This window comes from Centroberyx affinis, unplaced genomic scaffold (assembly GCF_046629955.1).
Source record: "Centroberyx affinis isolate AG114_WGS23_722 - 3 ecotype Tasmania unplaced genomic scaffold, CSIRO-AGI_Caff_v1 ptg002133l_1, whole genome shotgun sequence".
Lineage (NCBI taxonomy): Eukaryota > Metazoa > Chordata > Actinopteri > Beryciformes > Berycidae > Centroberyx > Centroberyx affinis.
This window is the reverse complement of record NW_027280454.1, coordinates 117531-145529: the sequence shown is the minus strand read 5'-3', so window position 1 is coordinate 145529 and position 27999 is coordinate 117531. Positions and strand designations below refer to the sequence as shown.

Below are 27999 nucleotides of genomic sequence, written 5' to 3'. Positions count from 1 at the left end.
TAATCAGGAATGAAAAGAGATGAGAGAGGGTGGGAACACTGGGCCTACGCCTCTGATACACACCCATGCCTCTAATTAAACTCATTCAGCTAAAGTACACAATAAAAAAAAACTCCCCCTCACGCACACAAACATACATAAAGTGTGGTGCATTCTATGATTAGTTTTATACTTCTCATATGCTTTTATGCTGTATGTCAAATATGCACAAGACTGCATCACTGTGTCCTTCTTATGTTTCTGTCTTTAGTTGTATCTTATGTTTCTGTCTTAAGTTATAGCTTCACCTGAGGTGTAGACTAACCATAAAAACATGCCCATGCAGACACATGAAGTTCAAGGTCAGCAACTCATCATCGTAAGTGTCACCAAAACACTCTTCAGCTCAACTCACTGTACTGCAAAATAGGACACACAAAGTGTAGCTTTCCACTGGAGACCAACAGTGGAATGCAGGTTTGGCAAAAGATTGGTATCTGTGAGAGATTTATTTGTTATACAGGCAAAGGCGTATTCTCAAATTACATTTGCCATAAGGCATAAAGGCGGGACTGAATTACTCTGTTTTTTTTCCCTGAGAAAAAATGTTAGGGCAGTCTATTACATTTATGAATCACTCACAGTAATCTCACGTAACTCCAAGACTAACTCGATAGTAATGAAAGTTTGGATTTAGAGTATGTGTGTATGAGCTGGAATCATCATCATATCTCAAGCAATGATGGGTGAAGATTCTTCTGCACCCTGTCATTCACACAAGGAACACAAGTCTGCAATTATGTTTGAGCTAATGGAAAACAACTGTCTGCAATAAATCACAAACACCAAACAAACAAACCATGATCTGCCCTTTTCTCCTTCTCTCGCTCCATTCCTCCCTCACTTTCACTTACACATGCATGTCCATACAGTGCATAGACCTCCCAGTCCCAAACACACACACACACACACACGCACACACACACACGCACACACACACACACACACACACACACACACACACACACACACACATACGTGTTAGATTCCTCAACAGCTGCTGAGTTCATTGGAGCAGGGTGGTGAGTAGGGAGACAGTCCTTAAACTGGAGGGTCTGGGTTCAGGCTCCTGTGTTGATACTGAATCAACACCATCACATTATTACTATTCAAGCTAGTAGAGTGTATCAGGTCAAAGTCAAGGAGATGTGCTTATATAGATATGTGCCTGTTTGTGCTGCTTCTGTACAAAGGAATGCTTGTAAAATGTTAGACATGACTAGTCTTGATCCAGAAACCACACAAATCCCATATTGTGAATCTTTGTTATTCATTTGTGCAGACTCCGTAAATTTTTATTTCTATTGCATGCCGTTTACATGCAAATGTAAAATTAAGATGCAAAATTACCTCTGCTGGGCAAAGAATTAAGGGTGGAGTGTGAGTTTGTGTGTGTGCATGGGAGTGAGAGAGAGAGAGAGAGAGAGAGAGAGAGCGTGTCTTGTACTTCTGCAAGAAGGTGACATCTCCTACCATTTTTACTGCATCCAGCTAAAGACCATATGCCAAACAATGAAGTTGATTTTTTTTTTCATTTAATTTTAATGGGTGGTTTAACAGGTTAGGTTTAAGTTACATTTGTGGCATACTGCCAGACAAACTCACAATCTCATAATTTCTGATTCAGTTTGATAGATGCAAAAAATGAACATTTTAAATCAACATTTTACCTGATTCATATGAACAAAACACAATTTTGAACACTTTAAATACCCATGCTGGAACGACAGGTACCTTTCCTTGTACTAAATGTAACTAAGGACAACTGGCATCACACGGCTCATCCGGATCACATGACAAGTTGAGAAAGATAATAGGTGTGAATAAAATAAGAGAAACATGTCAAAATAAAACATTAATTCATTAGCAGTTTTGCATACATTTCTGCATCTTTTCCCATTGATCATACCTATTTTAAAACAATGCAGTTCATTTTGAGTATCTAGGAGAGTAATTAACTCAACCAAGTTTCTGTCATTGAAGAAGAGCTGTCAAACTTGTTTTTCCAGTGAACCCCGCCCACATCTTTGGCTAGAGGCATGTGTTTAGGTAGTGTGTGTGTGTGTGTGTGTGTGTGTGTGTGTCTGGGGGGGGTGGTTGTGTGTGTGTGTGTGTGTGGGTGTGTGTGTGTGTATGTGAATTGTAAGAAAGAGAACTTCTGAAATAAATGTGAGCCGTCCATGTAAAGTGAGTGAGATGCAAGTTGCTGGTTGCCTATAGCAGAGATTCCACTGAGTGCAACACTTAACCTCGCAGCACTTTGCATTGAAGCCCTGTGACCTTAATGACCCTATCAGCCAACACTGAGGGAGATAAGGCCACTTAACACTCCAACACTCCACTGTCAGGTGTTTAGGTGGCTTTCCACAACTGGCACACACACACACACACACACACACACACACCTGTACCTACACAAAAAAATACATTTCACTCAGAAGCACTATGTTTCAAAATACTGTATACAAAAATGGCCAAGAAATGTGTTTATAGGCTATGTAGATCATTTGATATCTTTCGAGTGATTAAAATGTTTTTGAAAATACTTGCAAATTAGTGCAACAGCAAATTTATAGAAAGCAAACGTCCAAAATACAATGACACGGTTTTTTGTACATTTTGAAACTTGGCCCATCACACATACACACCCACACACACCCATATACACACACAATGTTCCCTCCAGCTGAGTTGGAAGGGGCGGGACGTGCAGAGAAAAGCTGTTTTGCCCAGCAGGTTGGGGAGAGAGAGAGGTGTGGTCATGAAGATCCAAAACCGGTCCGCGCCTGTGTGTGGCTGCAGTCTGCACTGGAGGGACGCTCGGTCCCGGGCGGACAGGTGGACAGAGGCAGAGCGCCATCACCACAGCCTGCCTTGCTTCGCTTCGCTGCGCTGCTGCCGCTCTCCTACTCCACTTAGGAGTTTTTCTTCCACAGAGTTATCATCACTGTTTTGGTTTTGTTTTCGAAGTGAAAATGAGTATTTACGGATCCCAGAGGGGGTTGCACACCAGCCGCAGGGCCGGGTCCAGAGGCGACCTGACCGCCGGAGGATCTTACCAATACGCACGGAGCGAGGTCGTGCACGGCGGCGGTAATGGATACGGGCCTCCGGACCCCTACATGGAGGGATACAACACTTACACTTTTTCAAAGACCTCTATGGGAGGCGGAATGCCCGGCGGAATGGGAGGCGGAATGGCCGGCGGAATGGGGTAAGACTTTTTATAGTTTGGTGCATTGTACCTGCTTTATATAGGCGCTTTTGTCAGTGCCACCTGTTGCCTGTTTCTGCTAACCTGGGGACATTTTGTTGTCGTCACTCTAAGAAGGATAGATGACATGCAAAGAGGCTGTCATTAAATATTAACTCAGACTACCTGTTGCTCAGTTTGCACGGTATTCATTCCAGCCCTGCAAACCCCGAGGAGACAGAATATGACTAGTCTACAGAAAAGCTTTTGCAGAGCTAAAGAACCTCATTTATCAAGCAAATGATACGAAAGCCATTTTAATATGTGCAGGGAAAAGCTCCGAGTTTTTTTTAAACAATCTGACATCTACATTCAATGTTTCATTGTTGAGTCTTGGCTCAGGATTTCATAATCTTAAATGCTTTACACAAATATTGATAAATAATGGACAATGCCTCCATACAAGCTGAAGTAGGCTTGCAGGTTTGTGATTTAGTGATAGAAACCTACATTAACAATCACACAATTGTTTGAGTAACATTATTATAATAAGATATATAATGCATTATAAAAGTGGTTATAGGGAGTGCATTTATAAGTTGCTTTTTGCAGTACCCTATCACTTTAGTTGTTACCATATCACTTTACCTTATAATAACAATACTTGATAGTGCACAGTGACTGTTAGTAGCCGATAATGCATCATGAAATGTGGTTGCACTATAACTTAAATAATAATAAATAACTAAATTACTTAATTATGCATTATACCCGTGGTGCTTTGCTGTGTTTTGTTTATTGAACAGATTGTCCTCTGCATAGGAGCTTAAGATTCCTTTTTAACTCCCTGGAGAGAAATGCTCAGTTTGATTTATTGCTCACATTGAACTGCTAAGTTCCCTTTGCCACACCAGCTTAACACGCACTCTCCATTCCTGGGACCAGTGTGTCAGTTTCAAACCTTGCACACTATTACACATAGAGAAAATAGGTCATCGTGGTCATTCAGAAAGGGCAGAAAGAGCATTTGGCCTACATGACCGCCAGTTGTTTGACAACAAGGCTGAGTTGCTCCTTAAGGATGAATGACGTTGCAACTTAAGAGAGTGAAGATAGTGAAGGCAGGTGCCACTAAGTTTGATACACAGGACAAAGGTCCAAATTGTGTGGTTCTGATAGTGATGGTGGTGGTGACGACGCTGTTAACAGAGTTTAAGATGAAGATGATGATGATAATTACCGTGATGCTGATGAGTTTACTCGCTGGTTCTCTGCAGTGGATCTGCCCTTGGTTCCATCCACCAGAAGGCCTTCATCCTGCAGGGCCAATGCCAGGAGTACCTGAAGAAGGCCGAATACAGCCTGCAGTCTGTAAGTCATGTTTTGTCTTGTCATCTGCTACATATTAGCTGCTCTTCAGCAGCAGTGCCAATTTGGGCTTGTCAGGGCCAGGGCTCATTCAGTAGGTTGATAACATAAAAAGCAAAAGCATTTCATGTTGTTTGTTTGTTGATAAATTGTTTCTGTTGGCAAAAAATACCAAAAGAATGACAGAAATGTTGTGGTAAATTGAGTCACGCCTCTGTTAGACCATGTAATGGACACCAGACCTAATGAAAGCATTACGCTTACCTGTTGGATCAGTTTAGGCGCCAAGTCCCTGGAGCATATTTGAATCATGACCGAATCCACTGATAGTATTCAGTTGTCAAAGTAGCTTCTGCAAACATTTAAGTTACACACATGCTTCTTCAATTCAATCTTGAGCAACTCCTTGTGAATTATTTGTTTTCTGCAAAGTTCACTAGCGTCAGACCCAGCACTGCATTCTTGAATGGCATAGGTATGTGATTTATGATTTATTGCAATCCGTTGACATTAGCTTTGACCACTCCTCATACCTGTGTGACTGCAGTGGAGTGAAAAATACTGTGTATCACTTCCATGCCTTCCTTTCCAAAGGGTGATGTTTCAAAGAAAGGGAAAGGTGTTAATAATTGTATCCAGTATTATGGTCTTTCCCTGGTATTGTGAAATGTTTGGCATGCCCATGCAAGTGATCACACATGAAAAGAAAGTGCAGAGAAATTCTGTCTGGCATTCTGTCAATTCTAAAAACCCAAGCTGAACTTTGGAACATGCTAAAAAAAACAATTATCCCTGAACAAACACATACAGCAGAAGAAAAATCACACCACACAGAGATTGTCACCAAGAAGGTAATGTTTTCACCCGTGTCTGTGTGTTTGTCCACGGATTTGCACAAAACTTGGTATCAAGTCAAGTCAGTCAAGTCAAATCAAGCAGATTTATTGTCATTCAACCATATACAGTGCTCAGTATACAGACGAACGAAATGTATGTATTAGGGTTGGTTATGGGCCAAGGAAGAACTGATTAACTTTTCATGTGGATTTTCATGTGAAGCTGGAGGTCTGTGGTCTACTGAGCACATTTTCTAGTATGTTATGTTTCTCTTTTTGTGCAGCCGTTTTTGTGTGCCTGTTTGAATGTTATGCTTGTGCCTTGTAGGGCAATACCGCAGGTGATTCAGAGCGCTACATGGCCATGGCCAAAGAGACCATAGACCAGCTGAAGGTCTGTGCTGTGGACCTGAGACAGCTGGGCCAGCCAAATGACAACGTAGTCAGGACGTAAGGAAGATGGAAACCACTGTGTTCTACTGCTTTTTGCCTCCTCTCTCTCTCCGTCTCTCTTTTGATTGGTCTCTTTTTCTGTCTCTAAACCAAATGGTACCAATATAAATCTTGCTAAATGTCCCCTCTCTCCTCCCAATCCCTCTGCCCAGTGTGGAGATGTGCAGGGACCAGCTGAAGGGGGTCCACATGGCCATCAGTGGCACCCTGCGGAGGAACCGGGGCAGCAGAGGGAGTGCTGGAGGCTGGGAAGATCCTGGAAGGAGCTTCACCGAGGCTGTCGCCTGGATTGGACAGCAGAAGGTATGCACACACACACACACACACACACACACACACACACACACACACACACACACACACACACACACACACACACACACACACACACACATGCATGCACGCCCACACACACACACACAGTCATGCACGCACAAATCCAGAATGTTCAGTTAACATTGATCCAAATGCTTAAATGCTATACCCAAAGGAGTAGAGCTTGAATTGAGGTAATCAGTGGTGCGCACACACACACATACACACACACACACACACACACACAAGATCTTGTGGTAATTATCCCCACTTTGTCTGCTTTTACAGTTATGTACCCTTAAAAGTGCACAAATCACACACAGCTGTACCATAATCTGTGCATACAGGTCAAGTATAATTTAGAGATGAAAGCATTTTTTCTGCTATGCGATGTCAAAGACACCGGGTTGGGGCGGTAAAGTATGCTTTTAGCGAGTCCATCTGCCACTAACAGCCATAAATTTTATGAGAAATGAAAAAACAAAAAATACGAATACCACACGCGTGCACACACACACACACATAAAGAGAAATAGAAGTCAAAACAAGGCAATGTTCTTGTCTTTAAGGCTCAGACTGCTTGTCTGCTGATAGATTCCTGAGATGTTTGCCCTCAGGTGGTTCTTAGTGTTATATCAGGGATACGTAAAATATTCATGATCGAGCTTGTTTCTCTGCCACCACCTGCTGGTAGCAATAAGCCCATATCAGACAAACCTTTGCACATAAGAAACTATTTTGACTGAAAGTGTGTGTGTGTGTGTTGAGAGTGAGGGGTGGGTCGGTTGTTCAGTTGGTTTGGCTGGTTTTGCTGTCTGCCTCACAGGGAACTCATTCCTTTAGCTGTACCAATGTTATACTTGTGTGTAATTCTTTTCTGCAGTGGTGTGCGCTGATGAAATGTCTTTTTGTTTGTGTTTCAGCGTCTGATTGAGACCGCTTCCTGGGGAGAAGATCCTGCAGCCATCGAGCAGCAGCTCATCAGCCACCAGAAGTTCCACAGCTCCATCCAGAGGAGCAATGAGGTGGACCGTGCCCGTGAGGAACTGGTGGGTCCCGTCCACTCAAGTAGACTCATGTAGACTAGCATGCACATTATCACAGCATTGATGTTTCAGTGTTTCAGTGTGCTTCATGCTTGCATTTATTTTAATTTGTTTCAATTACCCATGAAAAATCCATTTTACTAAGCGAATATAGCAAAAGTGGGTAAAATATGTTGAATATGAAAGCAACCTACAGGAGCTATAGAATGTAGCTAATGATTAATATCACAAATCATTTGATTTTGACATATGTAGAGGAAATACTTGATGGGCTACCTCATGTTCTCTTATATTTTAAAGAAAACCTCACCGACTCAAGTTGATTCTCTTTCTATAGGTTCAGAAAGGTGACAAAGCAAGTCTTCACGCTCTGGATCAGGAATGGGACAGTCTACAGGTGAAACAAAGAGAATGCTCTCTTAGCCCATCACTAATTGGGGTTTATGTTTGTCTACTTTCAGTTAAAATGTTGGCCTTGTATTTCAGCTCAGTTTCTTTTTTTTTACTAGAAAATGTCGTTTAGTCGGACCCAGCAGCTACGAGAGCTGCAGCAGATCATCGAGGAAATCTCCAAGGAAATCATGTGGGTGAATGACAAGGAGGAGGAGGAGCTGGTCTTTGACTGGGGAGACAAGAACATCGACCAGTACATCCCAAGGAAGCAGGAGAGCTACTCGGTCAGTAAAACTTATATAATTAAAGGGTCAAAAGATCACTGGGAACATGAGGAGAGAAATGGCATCAGTTGGATCCCTCGACGCTACAGAGATCCATGTTTCAATTTCAATTTCTTAAGAGCTTCATTTTAGTTAATTAACGCTCTTGGCAATCCTGGGAGCCTAAATTACACTAACATTCTTTATAAAAAATTAATCTGCATTTCATAAGGGAGCAATCATCTGCTTTAGATTAGGCTCTGGCAGTGATGGAGCCAACCACATAGGAAATGAAGCCACAGAGTGTTCCTCCAGTTGCATTCATAGACCTCCTGATGTTTTCTGTGTCCCTAGTGTTTTCTAAACCTCTTGTTGTGTAACAGAAACTGATGAGTGCCTTGGAGGAAAAGGAGAAGGACCTGAATAAACTCAAAACCAAAGTTGATATCGTCCTGAAGAACAACCACCCAGCCTCAGACAAGATCGAGGTGTGGACAGATCTGTTAATCAGTATCAACCCAACAGTCATAGCCGTTTTGTAAACATGTATTTATCCAGGTCATATTTTTACAATTAGAAACTGTACAGTTTTTTTATATATCTTCTTTCACTCCTTCATTCTTCTGTCTGTGTTTGTGCGTTTCTTTCTCAGGCCTACATGGATACTCTGCAGACTCAGTGGAGCTGGCTCCTTCAAATCACCAAGTGCATCGATGTTCATCTGAAGGAGAATGCAGCTTACAGCCAGGTAACGTGCAAATACACACGTGACCTGACACATACACACACACACACACACACACACACACACACACACACACACACACACTGACAAAGCCTTCATGATCCCCTGGCAGCATGCCCGCTGTATATTATGGTGAAACTCTGAGTATTCAGACAAACAAGATCAGTGTTCCCTCTGGATTCATGTAGCAGTGCTGTGCTACATGAAACATGTGCTACCACAGCAAGGAAATTACCACCACTGCTAGAGAAAATGTGAAATTAAAATTAGCATTGTAATTTAGTCTTACTATGACAGCTAAAGCTAAATATGTGTAGTCCAAATGTTTTAGAAGTAATGATTTTATTATGATTCAAAAACATTTTTAGCACTGCAAACTCAACTTGAAACATAACTTTAACCCAAACAGTGACAGATATGGGACAAAACTAGACTTATCCCCTCACGCACCACATATGTATAAAATCACAGAGGAAACAGAGCAGATATTGAATATTTATCTAATCTATTGTCTTTATCTGTAACATATGTTTTGAATAGTTTTTCAAGGAGGCCAATGAGACATACAGTACACTGCAGAAGGAACATGAGACAGTCCGGAAGAAGTTCACCTGTGACAAGAACACTTCCCTGGATAACCTGCTGGATCTGCTCAGGGGATTGGAGGTAAAATCCAGTTGGCCTTTTTTCTACTGGAAATGAAAATGATGAACTGGAATTTAGTATAGACAACAGTTGGTCCTAATGACACTCATCTTGTGAGTCAATTTCTTTCCCAGACAGAGAAGGAGAGGATCATGGATAACAAGAGGCAGGTCCAACACCTGGTCAGCAAGTCCAAGAGCATTGTGAGGCTGAAACCCAGAAACCCAGAGGAGAAGAGCAGCAGCACGGTCATAGTCAAGTCCCTGTGTGACTTCAAACAAGACCAGGTCAGTCTCTGTCACGCTCGCTCGACATTCTCACACATGTATGAAGGCGCTAACTTACGCATATACACAGTGGGCAATATGTTCAGATTTAACCAGGGGGAGAGTCAGCAGGGAAATTGTCGTTTTCCCTCAAATGTAAACCTTCAGATGAAGAACCATTTAGTGCATTTTAAGTTTTCAGATAAGTGAAATCTCATTACATTAAAACTAAATAGTTGAGTTGTTATGTACAATCATAGTTAAAGCTTGAGGCTGTGTACTATCACTCAGGTGATTTAAGACAGCTACTATATTTGGCTGTACGGTTGGCTAGACAAACAAATTCATAACAGACACGCAGTTGCGCTTCACACTAGGAATGCTATCTCTTTTGATACCGCTCATATTCCTTCCTCAAACGCACACATACACGCCACAACATCACACACATACACGAACACACTAATAAAATATATTTTCATGCGACTCCACAGAAGGTGATCTGCAAGGACAATGAGGGCATCCTGAAGGACAATAGCCAGCGCAGCAAGTGGCAGGTGACGGGCCCCGGGGGGCTGGATATGTTGGTGCCCTCTGTCTGCCTGCTCGTACCACCACCCAATCCACTCAGCATCAGCCTAGCCAACAAGTAAGAACACACACACATAACATGGGACTTGAAACGGGTCATATGTCTCACATGACAAAAGTTGTTTCATGAGCCCGTGTCAAGAGACAGATAAAATTAATTTGGGGTTCTTGGCTGAAAAAAATCAAGAAAAGCTTTTGCTGTGAGTTAAGGTTTATGTTGTATCTGTGTGTTGTCAAAAGGAATGAGCAGTACTATGAAGCCATCCTGACGATATGGAACCAGCTCTACATCAATGTTAAGAGTCTCATCTCCTGGCAGTACTGTCTCCTGGATATCAAACGCATCAGCTCCCTCACCATCTCCATGGTGAGTCTTGTCATTTAGAAACCAGACCAGCCTAGCTATTATAGCACATAGCACCAACCCCTTCACAATGATATATGATTTGAATGGTTTTTGCCTCTGAAAAGAACCCCTCAATATTATTTTTAACAGTTGCGTAATATTTTCATATAATTTGTGGTGAAGCTTGTGTCTTCTCAATTTCTGTTGTTGTTTAGACACTAAATCATACAATTTTCCTCTGTCCTCTGTGTGTGTGTGTATGTGTGTCCAGTTGGCCCGTATGCGTCCTGAGGAGTACCGCAAAATTATCAAGAGCCTTGAGACTCACTACGAGGAGTTCAAGCTTAGCTCCCATGGCTCCCAGATGTTTGTTGATGAGGACAAGAGGAGCATTGAGAACCAATACACTGGAGCCCAGGCCCACTATGACCAACTGGTGGTGCAGCTGCCTGCTTACAGTCAGTATAGTTGAACTTTACTGTACTTTTCTGGCTAGTACGCAGGGTAATTTAGATGAATTTACCTTGTTTCTCATATGTTAACTTACAGTAGTTTATATCACTTAACTGGCATTGCAGGTATTTGGAAAGGTTTTGCAGCAATACAGCTAGTAGCTTTGGATACTATTTCAACTGGATTAATTTGAGGAATCGTTTACATCTTAGCACAACCCACTTTTGGGTCCAGTCTGTCTTTAAATCTTTAGTCTTTAACTCTAAAGCCTTTTCACAATACAAACCTGTACTGATGCCACTACTGATGTGAGAGATAATCTTGCTTGAGTGCAAAAGATTTGTTGATGCTGGAGTACACATACCTGACTAGAGAATTAGAATTAGGTCTGTTTTCCTCTACCAAATAAGAAAACACATCCTCTGTCTTCTCTTAGTTGTGCAACAAGAACAAATAGAAGCACAGCAGGCCGAGCAGCAGCACCAACACCAACTGATTATTATACAGCACCAGCAGCACCAGCAGCAGGCCGCTGCTGCTGCCGCCGCCGAGGAGGCGAGGAGAGAAGAAGAAAGAAGGAGAGTGGAGGTGAGAAAAATGGAGGTGAAGAAAACAGAGGTGAAGAGAGAGGTGGTGAATAAAGAACAGGCAATCAAGAAGGAAGTAGTGAAAGTGATCAAGGCAGAGCCAGTCAAGAGGAAGACCCTAGTGTCCTCCTCCTCCTCGTCCTCCTCCTCCTCTTCCTCCCACAGCTTATCGGAGCTGCAAGCGCTCAGAATGAGGCTGGAGGCAGCCGAGGGATCGTTGACTCAGCACATTCACATCTGTCTGGGAGACGACGGAGTGCACGACTGTGGCCTCAAGATCGTACAGTTGGAGGTAGACACAAACGCACTCACAGGAGCAAACGGAGAAGCATGTGTTAACAAGCATGAAATAATAACCTTGTCACATTCCACATACTGCCGCCATGTTGAGTTCACTGAAATAACTGTATATGTGCGTATGTTTTTCTGCAGACAGTGCAGCATGACATCGACTCTATCCGTGGGGAGTACTTGCATCTGAAGGAGCGTATTTTGAAGGAGCTGGAGGGCATGAGTGATTCTGACAAAGCCCAGTTCCTCCGCAGTGAGGTTGGTGTAATCAACCAAAGACTGGGCAGTCTAGAGAGCAGCTCGTCAGCCTACCTACAGAGGTAGGCCTATACACACACACACACACACACACACACCCTCTCACAATTAAACTAACAAATAAAAAGGACCTACTCCAACAAATATGCATACCTCTCACACATCATTTAGAAATGAAATGCACTGTACCTCATCTCTGTGAAAGCTAAGTTTCTCTCCACCTCCCTCCTCTCTTTCTGTCCGGCAGGCTACGGGCTCTGAGGGATCTGCTGGAGAGTGTGGTGCGGGCTGAGGACATAGTGAAAGTTCATGAGGCCAGACTGACAGAGAAAGAGACAACTTCCCTGTCAGCTGGTGAAGTGGAGGATTACATGTTCACCCTGAAGGTACTGTATAACGCATTGCTTATTGTAGAAATCACGGCAGTTTTGTAACAAGCAATTTGGCTTGGTGTTTTAGTCAGCTTATTACTGATATTACATGTGATAAAGCATCAGGTGTGCAAACTATCTTTTTTCTAGCTATTTCTCCTGCACCATGTACACATGGCTATTGCACTCAACTGCATACCTGGCAGGCTGCAGCCGGGACAGAATACCAGTGCCTGTTAGTGCATGGCTCAGTGATGCCGCCCATCAGTTTGAATTAGAGAAGCTGGTGGCATATCAAAGCTTCTGTGAGAGGGGTTCACATAATGGATTTAATAAGGCCAGGAGGTTCCATCCTGTTGCTATTCATATCTCATGATTCTCCTTTGTTACAAAATATTTAATAGGTGCCCTTCTGTATACCGATAGCTGGCTTGGCACGCCACCTTTGACTGGCGTTTCATGCATTTTGGTTGTGTGTAGAACATGAAGGCAGAGTTGGATCAGAAGAGGGACGTTTTTGCCTCCATGGAGGCAGAGCTGAGCAAGGCGAGCCACTGGAACGGCCAGGTGTGCGGACCCAACCACAGGTGTGACATGATGCTGTCCAAATACAGTGAGCAGGTTGGCCTGCTGTCAGACCGCTGGAAACGCATCCAGAGCCAGATGGACTCCAGGTACGTCTTCATCTCTCACGCAGCCACGCTCACACACACGTACAAACACCCACAGTCACACACACACACACACACTTATTGTACTTCCTTTCTCAGGCTTCAGGATCTGGAGTTGTATCTGCCTCAGCTGCAGCACTACAAGCGAACCAGTACCTCCCTCAGTGAGTGGATTAGTACCACACGGAAAAGACAGAATTCCCTGCAGGCCACCAAGATAGAAGACCTCCAATCTCTCAGTGACTGTATTAACAATCAGAAGGTCTGCTGTTCAGCTCTTCATTACCGTCAATCAACTTGCTTACCTTATCAACATTACGGGTTCATGTTCATGTGTGTTACTTCAGCAAACAACTGAACAACTGACAGCCTTATATTATTGTGTTCTCAAGGCACTGAATACAGAGATCAAAGGGAAGAGGGAGACAGTGGAGAGTGTGCTGAGGGACACTGAGACCTGTGTGAACTCTATCAAGGTACGGAGGTCTACACATATACAGGGTCATTTTAAACTCATCAAAAACTTTGCATTTCACTTTATGTTGCTGGTACTCATTCTATGTACATAAGTGTTTTTACTATGTTTTTCAGGACTATGAAGTGGATCTTGCCTCATACAGCTCTGGTTTGGAGACTCTGCTTAACATCCCCATCAAGAGGACCATGCTGAAGTCTCCCTCTATGGATCTTACTCAGGAGGTAATGGCACACTTAGGAAATGTAGTCTCTAACCCTGGGACCCAGCCTTATTAAAACACTGAAAAAACCCTTGGCATGTGGGGACCCATCAGTAACTGGCATCAGAGATCAGTGACCTTGTTTCCAAGTGACACTCTGTCATGATAGCAGAAGCACATTTACTTACAAACAGAAAAAAACAATGAAGTATTTTGTAATAAATTATATATAATCTCAGAAAGAAGAAGAGAGAGAGAGAGAGGGAGAGATTGATTTCCATCATCCAGTTTTGGTCCTAACCATTAAAGACCATTGTTCCAACTATCATGACTAGATGAGGAGACTAGATAGATATAAATTGATTATCGGTTTACTGTGCTGATAATGTTAATGCATGATAATGATGCTGAGTATGCTGTGTCTTTGTCCCAGGCTACACTGCTGCAGACCCGTTACATGGAGTTGCTCACCCTATCTGGTGACTACTACAAATACCTGGGAGAAATGCTCAAAAACATGGAGGAGCTCAAGGTACTGATATGATCACCTTAGGCTTCAGTAAAGTCACCTTAATGAACTATCCTAAAAAGATGCTATCACATCTATTGTGTGAAATAAATGACCACTGTTATGTGGAAACCTCAGAAAACTGTTTTTTATTACTTTTTGTTTTAAGACACCTTGGAAGTCCTATTGTGTGCTGATTAATTTCCATTAATCTAAGACCAATGAAACCCATTCAAAACCCATTATTTCAAATATATGGTGGTCAGTCAGGCTTTTTTTTGGAGATGGAAGGATTTCATTCTATAACACTGAAATGTACTTGAATTGCTAATATGTGAAATACTGTAAATATACTTGAATCTAGCTCCACATTCATCTTTGTTGTGTCTTACTTCCAGATTCGTAACACTAGGATTGACCTGTTAGAGGAAGAGCTTCGCCTGCTGAGGGAGGACGCCCAAGACCTCAATACCAAAAACCGGTCGCTGGAGGAGTCCATTTCCCGCTACCACCTGGAGCTGTCCCAGTCCCAGGACCAGCTGCTGTCAGTAGAGGAGGTTAAGAGAGACACAGCTCTGCAGTGCAGTGCCACCCAGGACAGCCTAGACTCCACTCACAGCCAGCTGGCAGACCTCCAGGACCAGGTGGCTCGTCTCAACTACTTGATTGAGGAAGAAAAGAGGAAGAGAAGGCTGGCAGAGGAGCGCTACTCACAGCAGCAGGAGGAGTATGAGACGGTTCTGAGGAAGCGGCAGAAGGAGCTTGAGGGGGTGAACTGGGCCAAGATGGAGGTGGAGAAGAGTGTGGTAGACAAGGAGCGTATGGTTGAACAGCTGCGTCGGCAGCTGGCTGAGGAAGCATCGAGGATCAAGGACCTTCAGCTGGAGATGTCAAAGGTAAGGAGCCAATGCAGTGCGGAGATCAGTAACCTAAAGCTCAGCTATGAATCCCAGATCCACATCAGTCGCACAGACATCCAGAGGCTGGCAGCCCAGAGGGAAGAAGACACAGCCGAGATTCAGCTGCAGTGTGACAGGATGGAGGCAGAGAGGAGAAATCTGGAGGAGGAGCTTAGGAGGCTCCAACTGTCTATCAACCAAACTGAGGAACATAGGAGGAGGGCAGAGGAACAGGCTCACAGTCAGCGCTCTGTTATCACAGAGGAGGGGCGCAGGAGGAGAGAATTGGAGGCTCAAGTGGAGGTGCTGATTAGGCAGAGAGAGGAGGAAAGCAGCCAGCACAGAGAGGAGCTGGCTGAGGTCACTAAGAGTCTGCAGGAGAAGAATGAGCAGCTGGCCTACCTAACACACAGCCTAGAGGAGGAGACCCGCAGAAGGAGAACCACAGAGGAAGGGCAGGCTGTGCTGGAACAGACCTTGGCCCAGCTACAGCTCAAGCTGGCTAGCTCTTCCATGGCTGTGGCCCAGTTGAGGGAGTGTGAGGAGGAGCTTGGGAAGATGCGCTTGCAGCTGGAGAGGGAGGGCAGTGAGCGGAGCAGAGTTGAACAGAATGTGACCAGGTTACAGGGACGCATCAAGGACCTTCAAGTTGTAAGAGATGGGCTGGAGAGCCAGGTGGAGAATCTGAGGAAGACCAATCAAGAGGAAGTAACCAGAAGAAGGCGGGTAGAAACAGAGCTGGAACAGACCACCATGACCATGAGGGAGTACACCAGCACCATCACCACTCTACGCCACAGCCAAGAACAAGCCAATGCTTCAGATAAGAGAGGAGAAGAGGAGCAGCATAAGTTGCAGGAGGAGCTGGAGAGGAGCTTGAGACAAAACAAGGCCTCTACAGAGTGTCTGACCCAGTTGAGCGCTGAGCTGAAGGCCCTGCAGCAACAACTCCACCAGGAGCAGGCACGAGTCAAAGAGGCAAATCTCCGCAATGAGAGCCTTTACAAAACTATAGAGGACAAGAGTAGGGCACTGAATGAGGACTCTGCTGAGCTTCAAAGGCTGAAGGAGCTGACAGAAACACTGACCAAAGAGAGGCTGAGGCTGGAGGAGGAGCTAAGGGCAATACGACATGATAAAGAGGAGCTCCTGAGATCCAAACAGGGGAGTGATGTTGAGCTGTCCTCCCAAATTACTGCCTTGGAGTTGCAGCTGCAGAGTAGCACCCGCAGCAGTCTAGACTACCAGAACCTGGTCTCAGAGCTCTCCTCAGAGAGGGAGAAACTCAAGATGGAGATAGAGAAAATACAAAAGCAGGCCATCGAGGTACATGGAAGTTTGGCACTTAGTCCTGGACTGCTCTCATCTTTCCAAATCAGAGTCCTAAGTTGGAACAATCAAATAGCTACCACTGTCTGTAGACAAACCTTTCGCTTGCATGCTGGAACACCTATAGATGCCCTGTAGATGCCTACTCTTTGACTCTGATTTGAACACATAGTCATTGTATGTGTTTAAAAACATTTGCATGCCACCCATTTCCATGCAAATGTGATCTATGCCTCTCTGCCTGCCAACCTGCCTGACCCCCTGTCTTCCTGCCCACACACTGTCCAATAATTTGCAATCATCATGCTTTTTTGCCTTTGCTTTGTTTTGTCCAGAATGATCAACCATGTCAGTGTCATCACTGCCACCAGTCCACTGGTCTAAACATACAGTGCATTCATCATTGTTTGTGTTGTTTCATCCTGCATTATCTTAATCTTTTTAAGATACAATCTGCAATTTGGAAAAGCTTATTTTAAACAATGTCCACTTAAAAATGTCCACAGTTTCCTAAAAGACATTCTGGGTGCACCTGTCCTTGCATTTTGAGCCCAATGGATTAAGATTGGCAGTATTTCATCTCCCTTTCCAGAGCTTTACATTGTAATACTGTTGTTTTCTCAAATTGCAGATGGTAGACAGTGGCTCTCCAAATCTGAATAATGTAATAGTGTAGTCGGTCTGTTGTAGTGTAGATATGGCATGTTTGTCAATATGTGCAGGATTGGGAAGGTTACTTACACAATGAAAATTATTACCTATTTGCAATTTGTAATCAATATTATATTCTACTGAATTATACTCCTCAAACTGTAATCTGATTACTGTAATTCCATTACATGTATACTGTCACTTCCCAATCTTGTATGTCAGTGTGTTGTTTTTCATGTTTTCTGAAGCAAATTGAATTTAGTAATTTGCAAAGTAGAATGCGAAGTAATTTATGATAGTGAATTAAATTTTATTTGGAGTCCTGTCACACTTCCATTTGACATATGCCTGTAGTGGTGTTGCAAATTAACTGACCTTTTCTCTCTCTCTCTCAACCCCCACCCTTTCTTTCTGTCCTCTTTGTCCCTCTCTGAACTATAATTTTGTTTTTCTGCAGACAACAGCCTTGATACAATCCACTCAGTCTCAGTACAGTGAGATGGTGAAGGAGAGAGATGCTCTGCTGCTGAAACTGAAGTTGTCAGACCAGGACAAAGATCATTTCCAGAGGCTAGAGGAGGAACTCCACCGCATTAAGCTATCCCTGGAGTCTGAGCTTCGCCATAAACAACGTCTACAGGAGGAGAACGAGAAGGTGAAGAAGGAGTTCATTTACTGGAAGGATCAATATGAGAGCAAAGATGGCCTTGTTAGGCAGTATGACTCGGAGAAAGACCGTCTGGAGCGGGAAAGGAACTCTTTGAAAAATGAGATAGAGAGGTTGATGAGGGAGCTTAGGGAGATTGAGGAGACCTACAAGAGTAGGCTGTCAGTCCTCCAAAAAGAGCTTACAGAGATGGCTACTGTCAGAAAAACCATGGAGACTGAGCTGAAGAGACTTAGAGAACCTCCAGCCTTGGACCCCTCCATGCTGGTCTTTGATGGTGTTCGTAAGCCAGTCACAGCACAGCAGTTGCTTGACTGTAGTGTCTTGGACAAGGTAACATTTAACCAGCTCATGAAGGGGCAGAAGACTGTCCCAGAGGTGTCTGTGGACAAGAAGGTCAGTCTAAAAGGGACTGGACCAATAGCTGGGGTGGTAGTTGAAGGTCCGAAAGGTACAGGGTCCATTTCTGGACCCCAATGCAAAATGTCCCTCACAGAAGCCAAGAAAGTAAATCTCCTGCCACCAGATAGTGCTGATCTGCTACTGGATGCTCAGGCTGCCACAGGCCACATCATTGACCCCAGAACTAATCAGAAGTTGACAGTGCAAGAAGCATGTAATCAAGGTGTAGTGGATGAGGCGGACCGACAGAGGTTGTTGGCAGCAGAGGCTGCTGCTGTGGGATACCATGACCGTAGCACAGGCAAACCCATTTCAGTATTTCAGGCCATGAAGAAAGGATTGATTGACAAGAACACAACACTGCGTGTGCTGCAGGCCCAGGAGTCTGTGGGGGGCATTCTAGATCCCATTCTCAGTGTGTTCCTTCCAAAAGACACAGCCATGGAGCGTGATCTAATTGATGAGGACATGTACCGTGCTCTGAATCAGAGGCCTGAGCTCTACCTGGACCCAGAAAGTGAGCAGGGTGTCAGTTATTTGTCAATGAAGAGGAGATGTAAGACAGAGCCTCACACAGGCCTTCTGCTTCTTCCTGTCCCAGAGAAGCTAGACCCCTCCAAACTGGTTTTTGATGGTGTTAGAAAGCCAGTTACAGCTAAGCAGTTGCTTGACTGTGGTGTCCTGGACAAGCCAACATTCAACCAGCTAGAGAAGGGGGAGAAAACTGTCCCAGAGGTGTCTGTGGACAAAAAGGTCAGTCTGAAGGGGACTGGACCAATAGCTGGGGTCATAGTTGAAGGTCTGAAAGGTACAGGGTCCATTTCTGGACCCCAATGCAAAATGTCCCTCACAGAAGCCAAGAAAGAGAATCTCCTGCCTCCAAATAGTGCTGACCTGCTACTGGATGCTCAGGCTGCCACAGGCCACATCATCGAACCCAGAACTAATCAGAAGTTGACAGTGGATGAGGCATGTAATCAAGGTGTAGTGGATGAGATGGACAGACAGAGGTTGCTGGCAGCAGAGGCTGCTGCTGTGGGATACAGTGACCGTAGCACAGGCAAACCCATTTCAGTATTTCAGGCCATGAAGAAAGGACTGATTGACAAGAAGGCAACACTGCGTCTTTTGCAGGCCCAGGAGTCTGTAGGGGGCATTCTAGATCCCATCCTCAGTGTGTTCCTTCCCAAAGACACAGCCATGGAGCGTGATCTAATTGATGAGGACATGTACCGTGCTCTGAATCAGAGGCCTGAGCTCTACCTGGACCCAGAAAGTGAGCAGGGTGTCAGTTATTTGTCAATGAAGAGGAGATGTAAGACAGAGCCTCACACAGGCCTTCTGCTTCTTCCTGTCCCAGAGAAGCTAGACCCCTCCAAACTGGTCTTTGATGGTGTTCGAAAGCCAGTTACAGCTAAGCAGTTGCTTGACTGTGGTGTCCTGGACAAGCCAACATTTAACCAGCTAGAGAAGGGGGAGAAAACTGTCCCAGAGGTGTCTGTGGACAAAAAGGTCAGTCTGAAGGGGACTGGACCAATAGCTGGGGTCATAGTTGAAGGTCTGAAAGGTACAGGATCCATTTCTGGACCCCAATGCAAAATGTCCCTCACAGAAGCCAAGAAAGTAAATCTCCTGCCTCCAAATAGCGCTGATCTGCTACTGGATGCTCAGGCTGCCACAGGCCACATCATCGAACCCAGAACTAATCAGAAGTTGACCGTGGATGAGGCATGTAATCAAGGTGTAGTGGATGAGATGGACAGACAGAGGTTGCTGGCAGCAGAGGCTGCTGCTGTGGGATACCGTGACCGTAGCACAGGCAAACCCATTTCAGTATTTCAGGCCATGAAGAAAGGACTGATTGACAAGAACGCAACACTGCGTCTGCTGCAGGCCCAGGAATCTGTAGGGGGCATTCTAGATCCCATCCTCAGTGTATTCCTTCCAAAAGACACAGCCATGGAGCGTGATCTAATTGATGAGGACATGTACCGTGCTCTGAATCAGAGGCCTGAGCTCTACCTGGACCCAGAAAGTGAGCAGGGTGTCAGTTATTTGTCAATGAAGAGGAGATGTAAGACAGAGCCTCACACAGGCCTTCTGCTTCTTCCTGTCCCAGAGAAGCTAGACCCCTCCAAACTGGTCTTTGATGGTGTTCGAAAGCCAGTTACAGCTAAGCAGTTGCTTGACTGTGGTGTCCTGGACAAGCCAACATTTAACCAGCTAGAGAAGGGGGAAAAAACTGTCCCAGAGGTGTCTGTGGACAAAATGGTTAGTCTGAAGGGGACTGGGCCCATTGCTGGGGTGGTAGCTGGACGTCAAGGCAAAATGTCTTTGGCAGAAGCCAAGAAACAGAATCTTCTGCCCTCAGACACTGCAGATCTACTGCTGGATGCCCAGGCTGCCACAGGCCATATCATTGACCCCAAAACTAATCGAAAGCTGACAGTAGAGGAAGCATGTGCAAAAGGAGTGGTGGATAACAAGGATAGAGATCGACTGTTAGCAGCAGAAGGTGCTGCTGTGGGCTACAAAGATCCTAGCACAGCCAAACCTCTCTCAGTGTTTGAGGCCATGAAGAAGGGACTAATTGACAAGAAGACTGGGCTACGCCTGCTGCAGGCTCAGGAGTCTGTGGGGGGCATTCTAGATCCCATCCTCAGTGTGTTCCTCCCTAAAGACACAGCTAAAAAGCGCAACCTTTTAGATGAAAACCTCCATCAAGCTCTAAACCAGAACCCTGAGTGTTACCTGGACCCAGAAACTGACCGGGATGCCAGCTATGGGGCTTTGAAGAAAAGATGCAAGACTGAGGTTCACACGGGCCTGCTACTTCTGCCTATCACTGAGAAGCTAGACCCATCCAAGTTGATCTTTGATGGTGTCCGCAAGCCAGTCACAGCACAGCAGCTGCTTGATTGTGGGGTCTTGGACAAGCCAACATTTAACCAGTTAGTGAAAGGTGAGAAAACTGTCCCAGACGTGTCTGTAGACAAGAAGGTCTATCTGAAGGGGACAGGATCAATTGCTGGGGTAGCAGCCGGACCTCTAGGGAAAATGTCTTTTACAGAGGCAAAGAAAAAGAAAATCATGTCTTCTGATAGTGCTGACCTGCTACTTGATGCTCAGGCCGCCACAGGCCATATCACTGACCCCAAAACGAACGAGAAGCTGACAGTAGAGGAAGCATGTGCAAAAGGAGCAGTGGATAATAAGGACAGAGATCGACTGTTAGTAGCAGAAGCTGCTGCTGTGGGCTACAAAGACCCTAGCACAGCCAAGCCTCTCTCAGTGTTTGAGGCGATGAAGAAGGGACTAATTGACAAGAAGACTGGGCTACGCCTGCTGCAGGCCCAGGAGTCTGTGGGGGGCATTCTAGATCCCATCCTCAGTGTGTTCCTCCCTAAAGACACAGCTATAAAGCGCAACCTTTTAGATGAAAACCTCCATCAAGCTCTAAAGCAGAACCCTGAGTGTTACCTGGACCCAGAAACTGACCGGGATGCCAGCTATGGGGCTTTGAAGAAAAGATGCAAGACAGAGGTTCACACGGGCCTGCCACTTCTGCCTATCACTGAGAAGCTAGACCCATCCAAGTTGATCTTTGATGGTGTCCGCAAGCCAGTCACAGCACAGCAGTTGCTTGATTGTGGGGTCTTGGACAAGCCAACTTTTAACCAGTTAGTGAAAGGTGAGAAAACTGTCCCAGACGTGTCTGTGGACAAGAAGGTCTATCTGAAGGGGACAGGATCAATTGCTGGGGTAGCAGCTGGACCTCTAGGGAAAATGTCTTTTACAGAGGCAAAGAAAAAGAAAATCATGTCTTCTGATAGTGCTGACCTGCTACTTGATGCTCAGGCCGCCACAGGCCATATCACTGACCCCAAAACGAACGAGAAGCTGACAGTAGAGGAGGCATGTGCAAAAGGAGCAGTGGATAATAAGGACAGAGATCGACTGTTAGCAGCAGAAGCTGCTGCTGTGGGCTACAAAGATCCTAGCACAGCCAAACCTCTCTCAGTGTTTGAGGCCATGAAGAAGGGACTAATTGACAAGAAGACTGGGCTACGCCTGCTGCAGGCCCAGGAGTCTGTGGGGGGCATTCTAGATCCCATCCTCAGTGTGTTCCTCCCTAAAGACACAGCTATAAAGCGCAACCTTTTAGATGAAAACCTCTATCAAGCTCTAAAGCAGAACCCTGAGTGTTACCTGGATCCAGAAACTGACCGGGATGCCAGCTATGGGGCTTTGAAGAAAAGATGCAAGACAGACGTTCACACGGGCCTGCCACTTCTGCCTATCACTGAGAAGCTAGACCCATCCAAGTTGATCTTTGATGGTGTCCGCAAGCCAGTCACAGCACAGCAGTTGCTTGATTGTGGGGTCTTGGACAAGCCAACTTTTAACCAGTTAGTGAAAGGTGAGAAAACTGTCCCAGACGTGTCTGTGGACAAGAAGGTCTATCTGAAGGGGACAGGATCAATTGCTGGGGTAGCAGCTGGACCTCTAGGGAAAATGTCTTTTACAGAGGCAAAGAAAAAGAAAATCATGTCTTCTGATAGTGCTGACCTGCTACTTGATGCTCAGGCCGCCACAGGCCATATCACTGACCCCAAAACGAACGAGAAGCTGACAGTAGAGGAGGCATGTGCAAAAGGAGCAATGGATAATAAGGACAGAGATCGACTGTTAGCAGCAGAAGCTGCTGCTGTGGGCTACAAAGAACCTAGCACAGCCAAACCTCTCTCAGTATTTGAGGCCATGAAGAAGGGACTAATTGACAAGAAGACTGGGCTACGCCTGCTGCAGGCCCAGGAGTCTGTGGGGGGCATTCTAGATCCCATCCTCAGTGTGTTCCTCCCTAAAGACACAGCTATAAAGCACAACCTTTTAGATGAAAACCTCTATCAAGCTCTAAAGCAGAATTCTGAGTGTTACCTGGACCCAGAAACTGAGCAGAATGCTAGCTATGGAGCTTTGAAGAAAAGATGCAAGACAGAGCTTCACACGGGCCTGCTACTTCTGCCTATCACTGAGAAGCTGGACCCATCCAAGCTGATCTTTGATGGTGTCCGCAAGCCAGTCACAGCACAGCAGTTGCTTGATTGTGGGGTCCTGGACAAGCCAACTTTTAACCAGTTAGTGAAAGGTGAGAAAACTGTCCTAGATGTGTCTGTGGACAAAAAGGTCTATCTGAAGGGGACAGGGTCGATTGCTGGGGTAGCAGCTGGACCTCTAGGGAAAATGTCTTTTATAGAGGCAAAAAAAGAGAAAATCATATCTTCTGATAGTGCTGACCTGCTACTGGATGCTCAGGCCGCCACAGGCCACATTACCGACCCCAAAACGAACCAGAAGCTGACAGTAGAGGAGGCGTGTGCAAGAGGTTTGGTGGATAATAAGGATAGAGATAGACTGTTAGCAGCAGAAGCTGCTGCTGTGGGCTACAAAGATCCTAGCACAGCCAAACCTCTCTCAGTGTTTGAGGCCATGAAGAAGGGACTAATTGACAAGAAGACTGGGCTACGCTTGCTGCAAGCCCAGGAGTCTGTGGGGGGCATTCTAGATCCCATCCTCAGTGTGTTCCTCCCTAAAGACACAGCTATAAAGCGCAACCTTTTAGATGAAAACCTCTATCAAGCTCTAAAGCAGAATTCTGAGTGTTACCTGGACCCAGAAACTGAGCGGAATGCCAGCTATGGGGCTTTGAAGAAAAGATGCAAGACAGAGGTTCACACGGGCCTGCTACTTCTGCCTATCGCTGAGAAGCTGGACCCATCCAAGTTGATCTTTGATGGTGTCCGCAAGCCAGTCACAGCACAACAGTTGCTTGATTGTGGGGTCCTGGACAAGCCAACGTTTAACCAGCTAGTGAAAGGTGAGAAAACTGTCCGAGACGTGTCTGTAGACAAGAAGATCTATTTGAAGGGGACAGGATCTATTGCTGGGGTAGCAGCCGGACCTCTAGGGAAAATGTCTTTTATAGAGGCAAAGAAACAGAAAATCATGTCTTCTGATAGTGCTGACCTGCTATTGGAAGCTCAGGCCGCCACAGGCCACATCATAGACCCCAGAACTAACAAGAAGCTGACAGTGGAAGAGGCATGTGCCAGAGGAGTGGTGGATAAGGAGGATATAAATAAATTGTTGGCCACTGAGGCTGCTGCTGTGGGTTACCGGGACCCGAACACAGCCAAGCTCCTGTCAGCAGGCCAGGCAATGAGGAAGGGATTAATTGACAGAGACACCGCTGTACGTATGCTTCAGGCTCAAGAATCTGTCGGGGGAATTTTGGACCCTGTCCTCAGTGTGTACCTACCCAAAGACATAGCTATGGACCGGGATCTTATAGATGATGATTTGTACCAAGCCCTGAATCAGTGTCCTGAGTGCTATCTAGACCCAGACACTCAACAATTGACTAGCTATGTGTCTCTGAAGAAAAAATGCAAGGCAGATTTAAGCACTGGCCTGTTGCTTCTCCCTGCACCAAAAAAGCCATTGACTGTCCAGGGGCTCAGGGACCAGGTGTCAGTCATGGACTTGGTGGATGCCAACCTTCTGGAGCGTTCTGATGTGGACCAACTAAGAGAGGGTAAACTGACCAGCCAGGATATTGAGCTCCGCCTGCGCTCCTATTTGAGAGGCTCCGCTTGCATTTCAGGGGTATATGATGAGGCCGGTGAAAAGATCATGCCCATCTATCAGGCTATGAAAGAGGGACTGTTGCGACCTGGGACCACTCTGGAACTACTAGAGGCCCAGGCTGCCTCAGGTTTTGTAGTTGATCCTGTCAACAACCTTTACCTGACTGTCAGTGATGCCTACAAAAAAGGACTCTTTGGGCCAGAGTTCAAGGACAAGCTACTATCAGCAGAGAGGGCTGTGACTGGTTACAAAGTGCCAGGTACAGACAAGATTATCTCCCTTTTGCAGGCCATAGAGAAGGGCCTAGTTGAGAAGGGTCATGGTATCCGCCTACTAGAAGCCCAGATTGCCAGCGGTGGCATCATTGATCCTAAACAGAGCCACCGTATTGATGTAGAAATGGCCTACAAAAGAGGTTACTTTGATGAGGAGATGAACCAAATCCTGACTGATGAAGGGGATGACACTAAGGGCTTCTTCGATCCTAACACACAGGAAAACCTGACCTATCTGGAGCTTAAAAAACGCTGTATCACAGATAAGAAGACTGGCCTTGTCCTGTTGCCCATCATAGACAAGAAGAAGCAACAGCAGTCTACTCAGAAGAACACTCTGCGTAAGAGGAGAGTGGTAATTGTGGACCCAGACACTAATAAAGAGATGACAGTACGTGAAGCATATGACAGGGGGCTTATTGACTATGACACCTTCCTGGAGCTGTCAGAGCAGGAGTGTGAGTGGGAAGAGATCACCATCACTGCTCCAGATGGTTCTTCACGGTTAGTTATCATTGACAGGAAGACTGGTAAAGAGTATGACATCACTGAGCTGCTGGAACAGGGGGTAATTGATAGATCAGTCTTTGATCAGTACCGCTCCCATAGCATCACTCTTACTCAGTTTGCAGATATCATCACCAACAAGACCAAACTCAGATCATCATCTTCATCATCATCATCATCATTATCAACTACAAGAACCTCAGCAGCAACAGCTCTATCTTCTATGACATCATCATCAGTCTCATCAACACCTTCATCACCTACTCTCTCAAAGCTGACCGCAACAAAAACTACCACAATCACAGGGCGCACCACCACAATCAGCAGTGGAGATCAAAACCCACCTGACTCCCTGAAGCACATATCCAGTGTTTCTGTCACCCTGACCTCCCCTGTTGAAACAGTGGGTGAACAGGATCCAGTGGGTGCCATCTTTGACACAGAGACTCTGGAGAAGATATCCATTTTTGAGTCTCTAAATCGTGGCCTGGTAGATTCCATCACTGCCCAGAGACTGCTGGAGGCCCAGGCCTGCACTGGAGGCATTGTGAATCCCATTAATGGCCGTAGGCTCAGCATCCAAGAGGCATCTCGCCAGGGCATAATAGATGAAGACATGGCCAATAAGCTCAAGCCTGCCCAAAAAGCCTACATTGGCTTTGAAAATGTAAAAACCAAGAAGAAGATGTCTGCTGCTGCAGCCATGAAGGAGATGTGGCTGCCATATGAGGCAGGCCAGAGGTTCATGGAGTTCCAGTTTGTAACAGGGGGGCTGTATGACCCAGAACTGGGCTGTAGGAGGACTATAGAGGAGGCTTTGAAAATGGGCTGGCTGGACGGGAGAGCTGCCCAGAAGCTCCAAGACACCAGACACCACACAAAGAACTTAACATGCCCCAAGAGCAAACTTAAGATCTCCTACAAGGAGGCTATGGATAATTGCCTGGTGGAGGAAAACACTGGAGTGAAAATGCTCCAGGCATCATCTGTGTCCTCCAGAGGTATCAGCAGTCCCTACAATGTCTCTTCTGCCCCAGGATCCAGCACATGCTCTAGGAGTGGCTCACGACTGGGCTCCCGCAGGAGCAGCGTGGACCTAGGTTCCCCTTCCTCCTCAGTTACCAACCGCTACAGTAGTACCAGCTACAGCCATACCACCTTCACCTCCAAATCTTCCTGCTGATGCATTAAAGATCAAATAAGAAAAGGTCCTGCACACTGCTCTTGCCTAACAAATGAATCTGGACTTTTGTCAGAGTATATCACAAGTTCTGCAAAGAAGAAGAGTGTGTTGTGTATGAGGACAAATATAGGCTTACATGATTAATGTCTTAAACTCTTATACTCCTTGCATAGTTTTAGGTTAGCTTAGTGTTGCTATACTAATAATAAAAACTGTTGTAGTTCAAAATTATGTGATTTGTAAAAGAAAAGTCCCAAAGATATGTTTGTGTGAAAATTAAAAAGAAAAGACAATGATGACAGCCATTCTGGTGTGTTTGGATCGAAAATACAATGTATGTTTAAAATAATTGGCTTTACTCCTTAACTAGGCCTAGAAATTATTGCCATCTTATTGTTTGCTTATGTAAATGTATTTCAATTGTATTTTCCAGAATCTTCATAGAAAATAATTTGATTTGTTTTTAAGCTTTGCTTTTTTGGTAACATATTGGTGTAACGTTTACATTTATTTGAAATCTAAATGTGCCTATTTTGTGCAGGGAGGTATGTAAGGTGGGGTCATTTCTATTGCTTACTGGCTTAACTATCATTTTGTATTGTTAGAAATTGAAATGGTTGTTGACCATTTGGTTCTGCAATTTAGTGCTTCTAGTTTTGTTACTATTTCTCTATATGTCAAAATAAAATTTAATCTTTAAATAAATCTCTGTGGTCATTTGTATTCCTGATTGCTCATGCATTCATGGTCACTGTTATCGTCCAAAGCACTGAACGATTCACATAAGATATGATTAATATGAATGTTCCTCAATTGATAGCTAGCTGTTTTAAGAGCACCAAAACAAAATTGATTTAATAGGTGCATAATCTCACAAATACAGTACAACATGTCAACATCTCAGCATCACTGTTAAGAGTCTTGCACATATCCATTTAATTTAAGTGTTAATGTATCTGAACTTGCCTTCAAAGTGATGACGTCTGGAGGACCCTTACTCCATGTTGTCTTAAATGGGACTAATGAAAATAAAAAAGCTGAAGCCTCACAGATGGACAAAGTTGGTCAAATCAAAACAAAACATTCCAATCAAATATCTAATAAGTAAAGACTAGTAATAATC

At 45.0% G+C, this 27999-nt stretch overlaps 1 protein-coding gene across 2 annotated transcripts; it reads left to right on the top strand.

The window, feature by feature from the left end:
• The first annotated feature begins 2870 nt into the window (after positions 1-2870).
• On the top strand, positions 2871-27575 carry LOC139654675 (desmoplakin-B-like). Of its 2 annotated transcripts, none has more exons than XM_071531814.1 (24): positions 2871-3253; positions 4510-4603; positions 5765-5886; positions 6042-6192; positions 7128-7253; positions 7588-7647; positions 7760-7927; positions 8290-8394; positions 8559-8654; positions 9192-9317; positions 9431-9583; positions 10057-10211; positions 10394-10520; positions 10771-10957; positions 11389-11831; positions 11972-12150; positions 12336-12474; positions 12940-13133; positions 13230-13392; positions 13523-13606; positions 13722-13829; positions 14241-14339; positions 14714-16540; positions 17652-27575. In XM_071531814.1, the coding sequence occupies exons 1-24, from the start codon at positions 3015-3017 to the stop codon at positions 26874-26876; spliced, it is 14370 nt and encodes a 4789-aa protein (XP_071387915.1). In that variant the 5' UTR covers positions 2871-3014; the 3' UTR covers positions 26877-27575. The 2 variants fall into 2 exon arrangements, with proteins under 2 accessions (XP_071387915.1, XP_071387916.1); XM_071531815.1 differs by having other exon boundaries at positions 2873-3253; positions 14714-15211.
• Positions 27576-27999: the final 424 nt, after the last annotated feature.